The 16,023-nt window shown below is 44.4% G+C and overlaps 1 protein-coding gene across 1 annotated transcript in view; it reads right to left on the bottom strand.

Moving 5' to 3' along the window:
- Positions 1-5,090: 5,090 nt before the first annotated feature.
- Ush2a (usherin) overlaps positions 5,091-16,023 on the bottom strand; it is a 673,376-nt gene continuing 662,443 nt past the window's right edge. Inside the window, exons 69-71 of the mRNA XM_021165303.2 lie at positions 14,269-14,513; positions 7,188-7,409; positions 5,091-5,299 (exon numbers count right to left, since the gene is read on the bottom strand). Of these exons, the coding sequence (XP_021020962.1) occupies positions 5,210-5,299; positions 7,188-7,409; positions 14,269-14,513 (557 nt within the window). The 3' untranslated portion in view covers positions 5,091-5,209. The remainder of the gene's footprint in view (positions 5,300-7,187; positions 7,410-14,268; positions 14,514-16,023) is intronic.

Here is a 16,023-nt window from a genome sequence, read left to right as displayed (position 1 = left end):
CTCATCATGATTGCTTGGCATTAAGTCTAGTTGTCCCAGCCCCATTCCAACCTTGCCTTATTTGAGTGACTCGTTTGGGAAGGGTGTGGCAGTGTATCGTAGCGTGCATTGGAGCAGACCACACTCGTTACTTTGTGGTTCCGTAAGTCACTCTTATGTATGACTGAGCATACTAAACTGGGTTCATATGTAAGCACGCACACCATCTTTGCATGTATGTTCGCTGCATCATTTCCCCTGCCTCCGCCTTTTTCAGCAGTTAGTGTTTTTTCCAGATGCCAGCATGAGTGCCAGAGTAGCATAGCACACGCCACCAGACTTGTAAACGTCTAGGTTCTCTATGTAGCTCGTGTTGAGGACGAGTTAGAGGAACATAGCCAGTCACAAAGGCAAAGGAATCTTCCTGAGGTAGATAGTGGCTTCTTGTTCCTGGAAGACACTAGCAGGAAAAAATGACAGGAAGTTATAGGATGGTTGTACATACAGCACAGATGGGAGAGGAGAGGACCAAACAGGCTCCCCAGACCGCAAGGGATAAAGCTGTTCCTTGCTTTTTTGGCAGCTGGCTCTTCTGTCATTGCCAGATGTTGAATTCTTGGTCCAATCCTGTGATTTCCTACACAGGAACCAGCATCCTGTTAATTTCCTGGGCTCATCCAGGCTTGAGATGACATCTTTGCAAATAATACCTGACTGAAAATCAGGAGGACGGAGAAGGTCCCCTTCCCTGCTGTGGGATTCTCCGCACCACTACTCAAGGTCAGAATCCCTGTTAGCTCTCACCTCCACCCAGTAAGGGTAGTAAACGGTTGGTAGAGTGTGCACTTTTATCCTGGGACTGAGTGGGGAGCTGCTGCCGTGCCTTAGCCCAGAAGCACAGCATGCTGGACCCCCAGAGACACTGACCACATTCCTCCTGCAGAAGGTAGAGTCCTCACTGGGTATGCATGGAGAGAGTCACTCTCGGGTCATCCTCAGATTTTAAGCTGAGTGCAGACACCTGGATATGAGCTAGCAGGGCAAGATAACACTTCTTCAACTTCTTGTTTCTTGAGCCATTCTAGTACTCAGTCTTGAGTTTTCTGACATAGAGCTGAGAAAATGGTGCCATGCCTGCTTTGAGTTTGAGGTAGAAATTGCCTGAAATTTAAATTGAGGTTACTAGGAGGGGAAGGAAGGCCTATGTCTGTGTAAGAGAGCTTCATTACATGCTGGCACCCCAGATAGGCTTTAGCTGTTTGTCCTAGACACTGGCTACTTACTGCAGGCTTGTCCTAGCTCTTCCTTGGAGCTTTTAACTCTTTACTCTGTGGGAGAGATCTGGGGTGGCAGGAACAGGATCTGCCATGGCTGTACCATCTAGCCAGTAACAGCTCCAACCTTACACATGTTCCCTGCACACATACACCTTTTCCAGACCAGAAGAGACAGTGGGCTCTTGAGGTTCCCCCAAATGGAAGAGCACTGGCTATGGGGCTGCCAGTGGGACGTGCCAGTAGCAGCATTGCATACTCTTGTAGAAGGCTGCCAGCCCTGCAACAGTCAGTCTGTGGAAGAAACAGAGAGGGCGCTATCTCAGCAGCATAGCTTTATACACTTGCTGGTTCCTGAAGGAGGCTTTGGAGCCTTCCCAGTCATCGGTCCCTGGACTACGATGGCAAGAACTGGGAAGTTCCTTTGAATTTACAGTGGTGCAGGAGCAGGTGCAGAACAAGCTGCTGCTAGCAACAGAGCAGACAGGGCCATCCTGCTTGGGTGGGAGACTAGGGGTGAAAGCTCCATTGGTCTTCCTGCCTGTCCGGTAGCTGAAGCTTCTACCTCTTTCCCTCATCTGGTTCCACCTCAGCTCTGCTCTCAGGTAAACTCCTGGTCACTGCAAATGCCTTAACCATGGGCTTCAGGATCATGCGACACAGGAGCAGAGCAGTGCACATAGTGTGCAGTCTCTGAACACTCCTAAGTGTCTCATTGAGACATGGAGAGTAACTCTTAAGGCAAGCCAAGTGTTCTGAGGGACGGTGGCATCCCGCATCAGATATCTTGGAAGCAAAGGAAACTAAGTACCTGGGTTGAAGTTCATTCAGGGACAGACGAGGACACGATGGCTCTGAGAGAGAGTGCAAGAGGAACCGGGAACTGCGGGGGACGGATGTAGGTGCTGAGATCCACTCTTAGTCCAGTCTATGCCTGGTGACCCATCTATGCACGGACTGGGAGATTCTGGCAGAGAAAAGGCCACCCTGACCTAAGACTCCTCTGCCTCAGTGCAGACGGGACAAAGGAGTTCCATGTTTCCCACTGTCAGCATTCAGCTGCTTTCTAACACTGAGCACAACTGGACTCAAACTCCTTTGATTCTCTTTTCTGGGCATATGTATCCCCAGTTTACCCTGGGATGTTTCCCTTGCCTGAGATGACGGGAGAATTCACACCCACCTTTATTCATGGAGCATACACAGTAGAGGAACCAAAGGAAAAACAGGATATTGAGTTTCTCAGCTTGTCTGCCTCCCATTTGCAAATACCCAGAATTGATTGTGGGTACAGGCTTATAAGCAGTTGGCTCCCAAGGCTAACCAGGAAGGGTCTCAGGCTAGACCATTGGGAAAGATAGATAATTCTATCAGCGTGACTCTCCCTGATTATGGGTACTCCAGCACTTACTGGGACTGTATAAAATTTAAAGGCTTCAAAAGGAAGAAACCTATCTTCTGCCTGTCTATCCCTGTCCCTATTGCATGACCCAGGAGCTGACGAGACTCAGCTGGACAAGCCTTTACTGGTTATAAGGACAGGTATTTTGGGTCAAGCCAGACGTCAGTGGACTCAACAACAGGTCTGCTTATTGTAAACTACTGTTTTCAGTTTTATAGAAGAGCAACAAATGCCTCGTGTGCATCAAATTGTCCTGTCCTGTTTGAGTTCTCTGAGGAGCAGGCTTTGGAATTTCAGGTGCAATCGTTTTTGTCTCCAAATGCTCTCCACAGTCCTGATTCCTGAGTTAGGCTAGCCCTCTGGCTGCTTCTCCCTGCCACAGAACCAAAGAGTAGAGACATCATGGCTTACTTATGATGAAAATAAAGCAGCCAATGAAGAGCAGACCCCGTAGAGGAAACTCAGCACCAGTTTTCGTTATGTGCTGACTATACTCAGCCAAGAGCACCCCTGTGGCAGACCGTCTGCGAGCTGAATGAAGACTGTTTTCCGTAAGGTTTGCCTGGGAACCCACCAAGCCCCACAGTGTAGCAGTGTGTATACAGGTGGTATTAAGTTACTATGAATGTAGTTTGGATTCAACTTTCTTTTATTACGGTGCTATTACACAACACTATCTTTGAAGCCAAACGACTGCCATGACATCAGCCATGCTGACTTGGAAAAGCCACAGGTAGGTTTGTTCAGACTGTCAGCCTATTGCTGTTAAGAAAGGTGGATGTTTTTCCAGAATGGGAAAGAAAGTTACAGGAGCAAGTTATAAAAGGTTAAAGTTCAATCCATTTTAACAAACTGCTTAAATCAGAGTTATTGATCTAGTCTGTAGCAATTACAAGGACTGGATTAAAGAACAAAAACATATGTCTAAACAAAGTTTAAGTGTTTGATCTCCCCACCCCAAGTTTCGTCTAAAACTTACTCAGTAGTTAGAAGGCCAATTATATCACTCTGATACTTTTAAGTGTTCGGGAGCCATACCTGGGAGACTGATATGCTCAGAGGGATTAAAAGGGAAAATATTTCCCCCTTTTTCCTTCAAGGTTGACTAGTCCCAAGGTTGACCTGTTCTCTTGTTCAGAGAGGGTATCCAGTCATCTCTAACCAGTGTTCAGTCTACAAAAGAGTGTCAACAGAGAAATGTCCTCCATACTTCCAAGTGAAGCGATGGTCAAGCAAGGGTGGAGATAAAGGAAAGGCCAGAAGGAGCCACAGGCTCCTGTCGTGACCCCGAGGATCAGGTCCTCAACTTGCCGTGACAGTTAAAAAGTGATTAATGTTGGCCACGTGCATGGCTTTAAATACAGAACAGGGAACCATCACCACAGAGTAAGGATGTTAGAATGTCCCCTTCACGTGAACTCCTGGGGTCACAGTCCCTAGACAGACATTAGGCTTAAGTTTTTAAGAGATGGTTAGACAACTGTTTCTCACTAATGATTTTGTTCTTGATCAGAAAAATGCTGCCCAGGTGTAGGGCCTTATGATTTCGGTTTAATTCAAAGCTGTAGCCATGAGAGGCAGGCCCACTGTTGCTATAACCTAAAAAGATTGTGTGAGATAAAATCCAGTAGACTGGCCATCTTTTGGCAAGACAGGAAAGCACACATTATGATTTGTACAGGTACTGTGGATGCCCCACTACTTTAAATTGTGCTTGTAGCAGAAGTGTTAAAGTTTGACATTTAAGACTGGCAAGTATCTGGGAGCTGCTCTTGTCACAGATTTAGGTGACAGTGCAGCACTCCCAAAGTCCAGCCTTAGACAGCTGCAGTAAATAGTAGGTCTCAGGTCAGATAAGCGAGGTAGTCCCCCTAAAGCTTTTTCACCTGCCTTACAAGATACTGTCACGTAGATTCGGAATCATTTTCTAGAACCTTAAGACTGAAGGAAAGGAGGGTTTTTCTTAAGTTGTTTTCCAAGAAGGACAGATTTACATTTTATGAAAAGTACTGATCAACAATTTCACAAGTTTTAGCTTTGAAACAGTACCTCAGTTCAAGCGAAGATGTTCCAGTAGTAACAACCGACCAACTTCAGTGAGTGAGTGAGCTGTGCACAGCTGAAGGGCGCCTGCTCTGTTGGAACCACAGCTCTAGAACCTTAACCTGTGCGCGTGCAGAGCTGTGATGGCTAGTGCTTGTAAGATTTCTTCCTCTCTGGTAGAAATAGCAAGTTGGGAAGGGCAAGTCTAGCCTCTTAGAAGACTTGCCTGGGTTTAAACAGGTTCCTTTAACAGACAGGGTCACGGGCAGAGCCCAGCAGATTGCCCGCTTCGCTTCCCACAGAATCGGCAAGGCCGTGGAAGCATGTGAGTATGCATACAATCTCCTTACCCGAGACAAACAGAAAGATAATAATTTTTAGGTCTCTTTTAGGAAGAATTAAACATTTTGTTTCAGCGTTTTTTAGCTTTTATCACATGTGGTGGCAACTGGAAAAAAAAAGTGTACAGAGCATGCATCCCAGGGTTCCACGCTCTAACTTGATTGTTCATTCAGAGGTGGGTGTCGGTAAAGGCGGTGTGCTCCTTGGTCACGGAGCTGAAACCCTTGATGGCGTTCATGAGCTCTTCTTCATCCACATACTGAAAAGCAAGCCAGTCATTGCATAAGACACTGAATTGTCAATAGCGTTTGCTTCTCATTCAGTCCATCGCTGTGATAGAAAACATGTTCAACAGTAGGCTGTGCTTTAAGGCCGACCTTCCTTTAAATCCCCTTCATTAAAGGGGTCAGGTGCTAATCCAGCTCAGCTAATGATAGCCTGAGAGAGGCTCAGTTTATCTGCAGAGTGGGGAAAACGTGAATCTATATATAGGTACTTTTCATTTAAAAGATTTAGTTAAGAAAGTATAAAAGACAGTACAAACTATTGCACCCTGTTGCTTTCTATGCTGTACTATATTTATCAACATGGTTAGTGTTATGATTTCATAATGAGCCAATAATTTGCCAGGTGGTGGCACCTTTACAGGATTCCACCGACCCTTTCTGTACACTGCCCTCCACTAGAACTGCACACCAAGGCAAACACATGGCCACTGTCTACACCCCTTACAGGTAAAACCAATGATCTCAATTTACAGAAAGATGAATGACGAATGGGTTCTTGGGTAGTCCCAGGCACCTCTGACCCTAGGCTTGTTCCACAAGGATGCTAACATCCCTTCCTAAACTGCATGAAGATTATGGCATATGTGTTCCCATGTAAGTCTTCATGTATTACAGCAAATACATTTCTCTTTTGGATGAAAAAGATAATTTAGCAATTGTTTATTTCAGCTTAATTAACCCTGCCATTTAAGAAGTAGATCTGGGATGAAATTATGTAGTTGAGTGAGCTGTAATAAGATCAAGCAGGATTTGCAAAAAGGGTTTTTCTTGGTGTGTTAAGGGCAAGGTCTCAGATCTCCCAAATGGCTTCCAACTTCCATGTAGTTAAGGATGACCCTGAACTTTTGATTCTCCTGTTTCCACCTCCTGGTGCTGGCATTCTAGGTGTGCACTACAGTGTTCCACTTGAGGGTGATTTTAGGGACTGGATAAAGCATCATGCATGCTAGGTGGGCACTCTACCATTGAGCTGCAGTCCCAGCCCCTGGAAGGTAATTTTTTACTTCATTATATGTATTTAATCTTCAGAGCAAGCACAAAAGGCTCAGGTGATGGCAGAAAAGTGAATCTGGAGCCAAGCAATTGATCCCTTTACCTTTACCATTTGCCATTAGTTGAAAAGAAAATCATGGAAGTTGCCCACTTTGCAGTGAAGGGAAAGTGCAGAAACCATGGGAAAGGTGACTCAGAACTCCCGTGCACATGCAGCCGGCTGGAAGCAAAGGACACTGGAGAGCTAAGCTCTCTGCCCTCACTGCCTTCCCTTACCAGCCAAATGGAAAAGCATTCTGTCCAGCGTAGTTGGTAAAAATCCTACCAGGTCCATCTTCTCAGACACTGGAGAGCTTGAAGCTGATAAGAGATGACAGCTGACTCCTCCAAGCCAGAGTCTGAACCACTGGACTAAATCCTTGAAAGATGAACCTCATGAATGGTGACAGGACTGGTGGTACAGTGTGTGTCTAGCACACAGGCCCTGAGTTCAGTCCCCAGTGCTGCACTGTTTGTTTTTAAAGCAGGGACATGCTACTACATGTCTGTAATTCTAGCGTTGAGGAGGTCGAGACAGGAGAAACTTGTCACTGAGACTCGCAACAGTGTCTCAATGGATGAATGAATGAATAGTGGTAACTTGTATGATGGCTTTCTAGAGGTTTAAAGTAAACCAAGGGTGTTTTATGCTGCCTTCAGGTTTGTTTCTGGGTTTTTTTTTTTCCTGTATTTGCTGAATGCTTTATCATACAGCAGGTCCCTCAGCAGTTCCTACCTGCTAACCACACAGCAACACTGTTAAGCCAGTTTACAACATAATTGTGTGCACACTGTAACAGTGTGTGTACAAGATGCAGATGCACTCACCAGTCCACTGCTGTGGCCCATAATAGTTTCCCACAGTGAGTCTTCAGTAACAACCTTCTTGTCTGCAATGTCCATGAGCTGGCTGACGCTGCGGTGGAGAGAGCTCTGGGAGTAGGCGTGGCTCAGTTGGCTTTGACTTGGGATCCGCAGTACAGACACACTTTGGCTGCTCCGAATACTCATAGGTGTCCCAGACCTAGGGAGTCTGGTGTCGGCTAATCCCTGCAAAGGAAGATGCTGTTGGAGATGGGCAGATGGTGGTGTGTGGTTGGAAACTGGAATTCACACAGGTGATAGAATGAGATGGCTTCCTCAAGCTTCCTACAACTGAACTTCAACTCCACAACTGAATACCTGGAATAATTGTGTCCTTGTTTCCCTGAGACAATGTGCTGATGCTGGTGTTAGTGGCAATGCTATATTCTCTAGGGCATTTGTGACCTGCCTTGGTAGCTGTTTCTTTCTATGGGACCAGGCCTGCCAAGCAGTGAAAGCAGAGGCTTGGATCTGGATTAAGGTGCTCTCTACCTGCACATTGACATGGAGCCTGTCCTTTGAGGAGCTTCTCTTCCACCTCATTAAAGGTGAACTATATTGTTTCATGCCTGTCCACTATGAACAATACACATTTATTTTCAGAGTTCTGGTTATGTGTGAGAAGTGAGCCCTCCTTTCCTCTTATTTGCGTATTTACCTTCTTATAGGAATCTCGAGTCTGTAACTCGTCAACTCAGTCACTATCACCAGCAAGGCACGATGTCTCCATAATTATAGTCTAAGATGTGCGCATACAGTAAATTCTAACTGAAGCATCCAGAGTTTTTTAATTTAATGGTCCAGACAGTCAGCACAACATGCAAAAGAGCAGATGGCATTCGTGCAGCACACAGAGGTACCTCAAAATGCATGGTGTAACTTTTTAGGGTGACATTGCTGGACACGTCAGATATATCAGCCACAGAATCAAACTGAGAAGAAAAGACAAATGGGTGCATCAGTCTTTGCTCAACATTGCTTCAGGGGTTCAGAGCCACGGTGGCTGAGGAATACCCTTCACATCACTCTATGACAGAAGAGGGTTTGAGCCAAGAGGATGAACTCTGGGAATCAGAAGTGATAGACACCCTAAAGAGCAGGAACAATCAGCAGAAGGTGGCCTTCAGAATCGAGGGAAGCAATGTACATCCTTGTCAATGGGATCCAGTCTGAGATGAACCCAGATGCTGAACCCATTATCAATGGGGTCCTGTCAAGGATAGAACCAGATGTTGCTGAAACCATAAAGCAAGTACCAGTAGTGTGGAACATAGCATCAAATAGGCAACCTGAGTGAGACAGCCACTGGGCTTATAAATGAAAACTGTAATTTGGGGAGATGATTGTTATAAAAGCAACTCCTAGCTAGGGCTGTGGTTTAGTGGCAGAACACTTCCCTAGCATGTTCAAGGTCCTGCATTCAGTCTCAGCACAAATTAAAACAGAGAAGTGATTCCCATGAGCTAAGGAAGGCACTCACTTTGAACCTCCCCCAGACCATACCCAGGCTATAACACTCCCCTCTTGATAACATCTTGGCATGGGAAATAGAAGCCAAATACTAAATACTTGGTCTCGCCCAAGGGGGCAGTACATACTTGGGTCAGTATGCATCTTTACCTTTCTGGGCAGAAGGTTGTTCTCACAGGATCCTGCAGCTTAAAGTCCAGCAGCTGCTATGGCCACAAGCTCACAAATTGGGGAGGATCTTTCTACACTGAGGTTGGACTGTTAACACTGCTGAAAAGCCCTGATTTTATCCACATCGCCACAGCTACCACTGGCAAAAGTACCAGGGAAACCCAGTAGGTCCAGAAGCACAAGTGACCCAGGCCCCACCAACACTTACCCTCCACTGCATGTGATCTAGGGAGTTCCTTCCCCATCTAGCAACCTTGAGACTGCAGCCATTGCAGGATCATTCCAGTTTCACCCATGCTTTGGGAGCCAAGCCATTTGGCTTCAGAACACAGTAACCAGTGGCTGTAACCTTGGCAACACACTACATAAGAGGATCTATAGGAGCTCTCCCTCCTAGCTGGTAATTTTAAGATTGGAGCTACAGGTAGAAAAGGATGATAACGCAAGCTTGGCCCTGGGGTTCAGGCAAAGCATCTGTGTACATAGAATCCAGGATGGTAATTATTGGCATCACAAGTGTTACCCCACAGTAGCTGTTCCTTTAGGGACATCCCCATCCAGGCTCTGAAGCAGTAGGACTATTAGAGAACAGAGCCACAAGCCTCAGAACCACCCATGACTTGTGAGACCAAGTGAGAGTTGTCTGCAGGTCATCCCTAGGAGTAGGTAGGACAGAGCACAAGCCTAAATGAAAACTGTGTACTAGATAGCTGAAGGAGGGAAGGCGCATCGCAGACCATGGACTGGGGACCATAACTGCTGGTGCTTTGCCCACAGGACCTAGAGAAGGTCCCCAGTCGATTGGCCCATAGATGCTATCACTGTTTTTGAACATCCTCAGTACCTGAAAAAAGGCCCATCCTAATGTGGGCTCAAGAACTATCACTGCTGTGTCACAATGGAATATGTTCCTCTCCATACCAATGCCACTTAGACTGGCAGCTGCTCATCGCCCTAGTGCTCCTGGAGCTGATTCTGTTGGGCCTAAAGACACAGACCCTTCTAAGCCTATGTCTACCTTAAAACAAATCAGTACCACCATGGATGCTGCAATCTTGTCTGTTAAAGACTTCAGACACAGCTGATCATAAGCCAAAGATGAAGGGACTATGTTCTTGGGCTCCATTATAGCCAATTTTTAAAAACTGTCATTCAGTTATCTCATATAGACAACAACCACCACAACAGCCTCTTCCTATAAAAATGACTGTATAAAAATGGGAAAAAATGTTACAGTAGACATAATGAGAATTTCTCAAGAACAAATCCAAATTTGAAGGAAATCTGCAGTATTCCTAAAACAGTAAACATGACTCTAAGGAAACTGAGACATGACTACAGATGAATAGTGCAAAGAATGATGGGATAATGTAGGTGAGCAAGGCATTCACCAAGAAGTCAGTAAAAGAATCAGGAGTCTTTCATGGGTGAAATGAAAAAAAAATTGAAGGAAAATTTCCATAATACCATAGGACAAACTAAAGAAGGAATTCAGAACTTAGGAGACAGCTTACTGATACTAGCACATTAAGATGAAAATGGACCAAGGAAACTTACAAGGCTTATAGTGACCTAATATTTGCATCTTAAGAATTATAGAAAGTGAAGAAAAGGTGCTGACAAAACTCATAAAATAATGGCTGGAAATTCCCCAAGAGCTGGTGGGTGGGAAGGAGAGCGGTATGTAATTACTGGATAGACAGGGCTGCTGCACAGATCAACCCACAACAGCTATGGTTATATGCACAAGACTAAGCCAGTCAAAATTCCAGCACGTGTCACTCCTATCAGAAGAGCTATTGGCAGTTGGTGGCTGCTGAGAGAGGAAAACATGGTCTTCTTTGGGGGATGCGGCCACTGATAGTTTTCTCATGCTCTAGGGGGTGGCCCTGTACACTCATGAGCATATAGACAACATTAATTGTACTAGAATATTGCTATTAATCACAAATTATTAAAAAGGAAAGCATTGAGCTGGAAGAAGGAGGGTAATGGTGGATGGATATGATCAATATATATTGCATAACTATATGAACATAATAATACATTAAAAAACAATCTTAAGAGATATGGATATCAATGAAAGAACCCAAACTACCTTCATCCAAAAGAGATCTCAACCATGATATATTTTAGTAAATATTGTGTGTATGACAAAGAATTCTCAAAACATTAAGGGGCTCCTCAGATTTGTATCAGAGTTTTTACAAAAAATTTATAACTAGAAGAGAATGGTATTGCGTATTTAAAATAAAGAATAGTAAACATGCTAAAATAATACACCCTAAGTAAAGTCTTTCCTATCTTGTCTAAAGAGGAGCTTAGGAATTTGCCCACAGTAAGAAACACAGGGGCATCCTAACTTAACTAGAAATGAGGGGATTGTAACTGCTGTCACAAAAACACAAATGTGTAAGACTTATTGGAACAACACTCTTTCTCTTTTAAAGAGAAAGATTTAAAATCAAAAAATAAATGCAAGGAAAGCAAAATACAGTTTTCAAAATGATAGAAAATGTTTTAACATCCTTGCCTATTAATAGATTAAATTCACCAATCAAGGGATAATAGATTGGTAGAATTAAGAATTAATTTAAAGCCATATATAGTGGTGCACAACTCTAAGTAGATGGGAGGCAGATTATGAGTTGCAAGCCATTCTGACTTCCCCAGGCACATAAAACAAGAGAACAACAAAAATCCTAAGGCACAACTATATGCTGCATACAAGAAACTCCACTTCATTGCTTTACTATAAAGATACACCATGTATGCTAAAAATAAAAGTTTGGAGACATATATATCACACAAATGGGAATAGAAAATTATCTGAGCTTGGGAGTTCAGGTCTGTAATTCCTGTAAGTTGGGAGGTTGATGCAAAAGGATCATAAGTTCAAAGCCAGCCTAAGCAACCAAGGGAAATCTTAAAACAAACCCAAAAGCTGGGATGGGGCGAATAGCAGTAGCTCAGTGGCAGAGTGTATTCCTGGTATATGCAAGATCTTGGGTTCAGACTCTGGTACTGAAAAAAAAAATGGATCAGGAATAGCTGCATTCATTTCAGATAAATACTGAACACAATCTTTACAAATTGATAACCATAGTGAGAAAAGTCCTGCTCAAGAAGTGACATACTATTGTGAAGATTTGTCAATGACCTGGTCTGAATGAGAATGGCCCTCATGGGCCTAATGTTTGAATGCTTGGTCTCCAATTGGTGAACTTTTTGGAAAGGATTAGGAGATTTGGCCTTGTTGTTGGCCTTGACAACCCCTTGTCACTCGGGGTGGGTTTTGAAGTTTCAAAAGGTTGACCCACTCCAATTTTACTCCCCCTACCACCAGGGTTGTTGTCTCGGTATATAAGGTCTCTTCTACTGACCCAGTGCCATTCCTGTCTGCTGCTATGCTCCCTGCCATGCTGATCATTAACTTGCCCTCTGAAACTGTTAAGCATGTCCACAATTACATACTTTCTTATATGTGTTATCTTAATCATGGCACTTCTTCACAGCAATAGAAAAGTAACTCAGACAGTGCCCAACATGGAGCTTCCCAATACAGAGCAAATTTAGCTCTAAAGTGAAGGACAGACTAATTCAATAGGAAGGAGCCGGGCGTTACATCATGCAGATTTCCTCGATGGGCACATTTTGCAAACACAAACCATCAAGGAGAGAGCTGCACGGAACCATACTTCAAAGCAAGCGTTCCTAACAGGTGCTGACCATCTCATCCAGTAGCAGCACATAGAGTCCCCTCATCGGCATCTTGAGGACAGAGCAATTAAGCCACAAATAAAGACTCAATCAATGGAAATAAAATTGAACTACCACAATCCTACTCTGGACTATGACATCTTAAAACTGCCGTCTAAGAGCAAGGGGAGAGGAGAGTGAACAAATGCATATAAATGAGTTACATGCTCCTAATAACCAAGAGGTAGTAATGGTCCCACAGAAATTCAGTCATAAAATCTACTATGAACAACTATAAAAGCTGGAAAACTAGAAGAAATCTGGGAATTTTGAGCATATATAATATGATCCAGAGTGAATCAAGATGAACAGAAAATCTGACTAATAATCAGCAGCAAGTGATATTGAAACAATTAAGCTTCTTTCACTCAGGGCTGGGAAGATGACTTGGCTGTTGAGAGTGTTCATGGCTCTTAAAGAGGACCCACGTTTTGTTCTTAGCACTCACATAGAACATCTCTCAACTGCCTGTAACTCCAGCTCCAAGGGAATGTGATGCCTTCTGGCCTCAGCAGGCATCTGTACTCACATGTATGTATTATACACAGACACATAAACATAATTAAAAATAGGATAAAATATTTAAAATATTAAATCCATTAAAATTGTTCAGGATCTGACTGCTTTACTGGAAGCATTTTAAAGGATAACTATCTCTATACTTTGAAAAACTATTCCAAAAATCCAAAATAACCAGAATTCTTTCAAACTCTTTATGAAGCTAACATTACCTTGATACTAAACCAGACAAGCACAGAAACCAATATAATAAAGCATACAGTACTACCACACACACACACACACACACACACACACACACACACACATCGCTATAGACTCATACCCAGTGGACTAACCCTTTAATCCTAGCACTTGGGAGGCAGAGGCAGGCAAATTTCTGAGTTCAAGGTTAGTCTGGTCTACAGAGTGAGTTCCAGGACAGCCAGGGCTACACAGAGAAACTCTGTCTCAGAAAAAAAAAAGTAAGAAAAGAAAGAAAAAGCATTCTCATTATATATTAGTAGCTGAAGTTCAAGTTGATGCTTATATACCAGAGACCTGAACCAACCTGCATGCCAATGCAGACATGCACAAGACACTGATTTTTAACTGCTCTACAAGTCATCATCAGAAATGGCCCCCTGAAATAGTATTTTCCTACACACACACACACACACACACACACACACACACACACACACACGCACATGCACATGCACATACACTGTGCATACAAGGGTGGTTCAACATATACAAATCAAGAAATGTGATACACTGTATCAACAGAAGAACAGAAACCATCGGGCTCATCATTTCACCTCCATAGAATAAAGGGCACTTACAATAAAAGCAATCACATATTATTCTTGAGCAAAAGTAAAAGGCATTTCTCTCTTTTGAAAGAAGACAATGATGCCCACCCAGCCTTACTGCTGCTAACATAGTACTGGAGTCTTTGCAAAAGCAGTTAGGCAAGAGAAAGTTTTCAAGGACATCTAAATTGGAGAGGATGAAGTTAAATTACCTATGTTTGCCGGTATGACTTTATGCATAAATACTTCACTAAACAGCTGTCAGAGCAACAAGTGAATTCATAAGAATGAAAGCAAGCCACACTAGGAAAAGTCTATCTTTCCATACATACCACATGGGTTTCCCCTGGTGGGTAGACGCTCAGTGGGGTCATTCGTTTCTGAAGAGGTACCAAGGGAGGTCGCTCTCTGATACATGGTTCCTTGTGGATTTTTCTTTGTAGAATCAAGGACAGAAAAATGGCCAGCAAGATCAGGCCCAGCACGGCCATTACCATAATAAACCACAGCTCACTGTAGAACTCTGTGCTCTTGGTCTCTGCTCCCTTCTTTTCTCCAGGAGTTGTCAGCACCAGGCCTGCAAAAACCATGGAAAGCAAGCTTTGGGTGCTGTGTTTGACTGAGAAGCAGGCCCTCCCGTGCTTGAGTGTTGGCTTTGGGTGCTGCAGGGAGACGTCAGCAGCTCGCAGTGCTGAAGGCCACCATGACCTTAGAATGTGTGGCTGGTAGACAGGAGACAACAATCTTTAAAAGAGGGTTTCCCCATCCTTGGCCGTGTGTCCTGAGCAGTGAGCTCTCCCAAATCACCAAGACGTATACTCAGGTATCCCAAGGCTCCCTCACCTCAGGCAACAGTTCTACTCCTCAGAGGGTTTGTACAAACTGGATTTTGAGATATCAGATCTTTTCCATTGTGAATGTCAACAGTATGTTCCTACTACAGTTTTCCCATGGCTTGTCCCTTGGCCTCTGTTAATTAGCCAGTGCCCTAAAAATCATCTCAAATATACTGGGGGAGCCTGCTATAGAGGGAAGTATCTGTTGTGCCTCTTTCCTAGATTTATGTGCTAATGTTGATACTATCTTCTAAGCACAGGACATTCAAAGTTCACATGAACACTCAACAAAGTTCAGTGAGTGTTCCAGTTTGGATCTGTGTGGGATGCTTGGTCCCTAGGACAGCAGTGTCTGGGGACCGGTCAGTGACAGTGACTGTATCATTAAGGTTCTCACCTCACCAATGGGCAAATCCACTGTCAAGGTTGTGCCTTAGTGGGCTGATGAGAGGTGTGGCCTGGTGGGGGAAGTAGGTTGCTGAGGACGTGAGATGAAGGGTATACTTGGGCCAGACCCGTCTGTGTCTACCTCATGGTTGTCTTGAGGTAGCATCTATGCTCTGTCATGTGATTCCCAGCACAGTGTTCAGCCTCAGACTCAGGGACAATAGGGACAAGTGTCCATGGACTGAAATCCCTGGAACCCTGAGCCTACACAAACCTCTTCTTATGTTGTTTTTCTCAGATCTTTTGTGACAGTGAAGGAAAGCTGGATAACACAGTGAGCTCTGAGGTTTCTAGATATGATGGGTAGAACTGCCTTATGTGTGGGGATAGGCGAGCACGGAGGAGGGGGGTGGGGGGGAAGATGGAGCCATGGGCTCCCTACAGAACAGTATAAGGCAGTAGAATCTTGCCATTGCTTGGCTAACCGATGGGAGAGGGCCTTACATCAGCTGTCCATCCTTCCACTAGGAATAGCTTAGAGAGCCATGACTATGGTGCAGCTGCTGCCTGGGCTGGCCTGAGGCTGACGACCAAAGCCCTGCCTACCAGTGGCAGAGGCAGAGGAGAAGCTGTTGGCACTGAAAACCCCATGCTCGTATCTCGGAATACCTTCCTGCTCTGCACAGATCAGAACCAGAGGGCAAGGAAAATGTGCTTCAGATGCATATCCCCAGGGAGGATGCTATAAGGTGACAAACTGAGTCCAGACCCTGAGAGGAGGGTACACCTTTGTGAACCCAGCAGTGACACCGATGTCCTGGACCTCTTCTTCCTCACTTCTGAAACAAAGGGTTGAAGACAAAG

The sequence above is a fragment of the Mus caroli genome, chromosome 1 (genome assembly GCF_900094665.2).
Source record: "Mus caroli chromosome 1, CAROLI_EIJ_v1.1, whole genome shotgun sequence".
Taxonomy (NCBI): Eukaryota; Metazoa; Chordata; class Mammalia; order Rodentia; family Muridae; genus Mus; species Mus caroli.
Note: the sequence above shows the minus strand (reverse complement) of the source record. Positions and strands in the feature narration are given on the sequence as shown.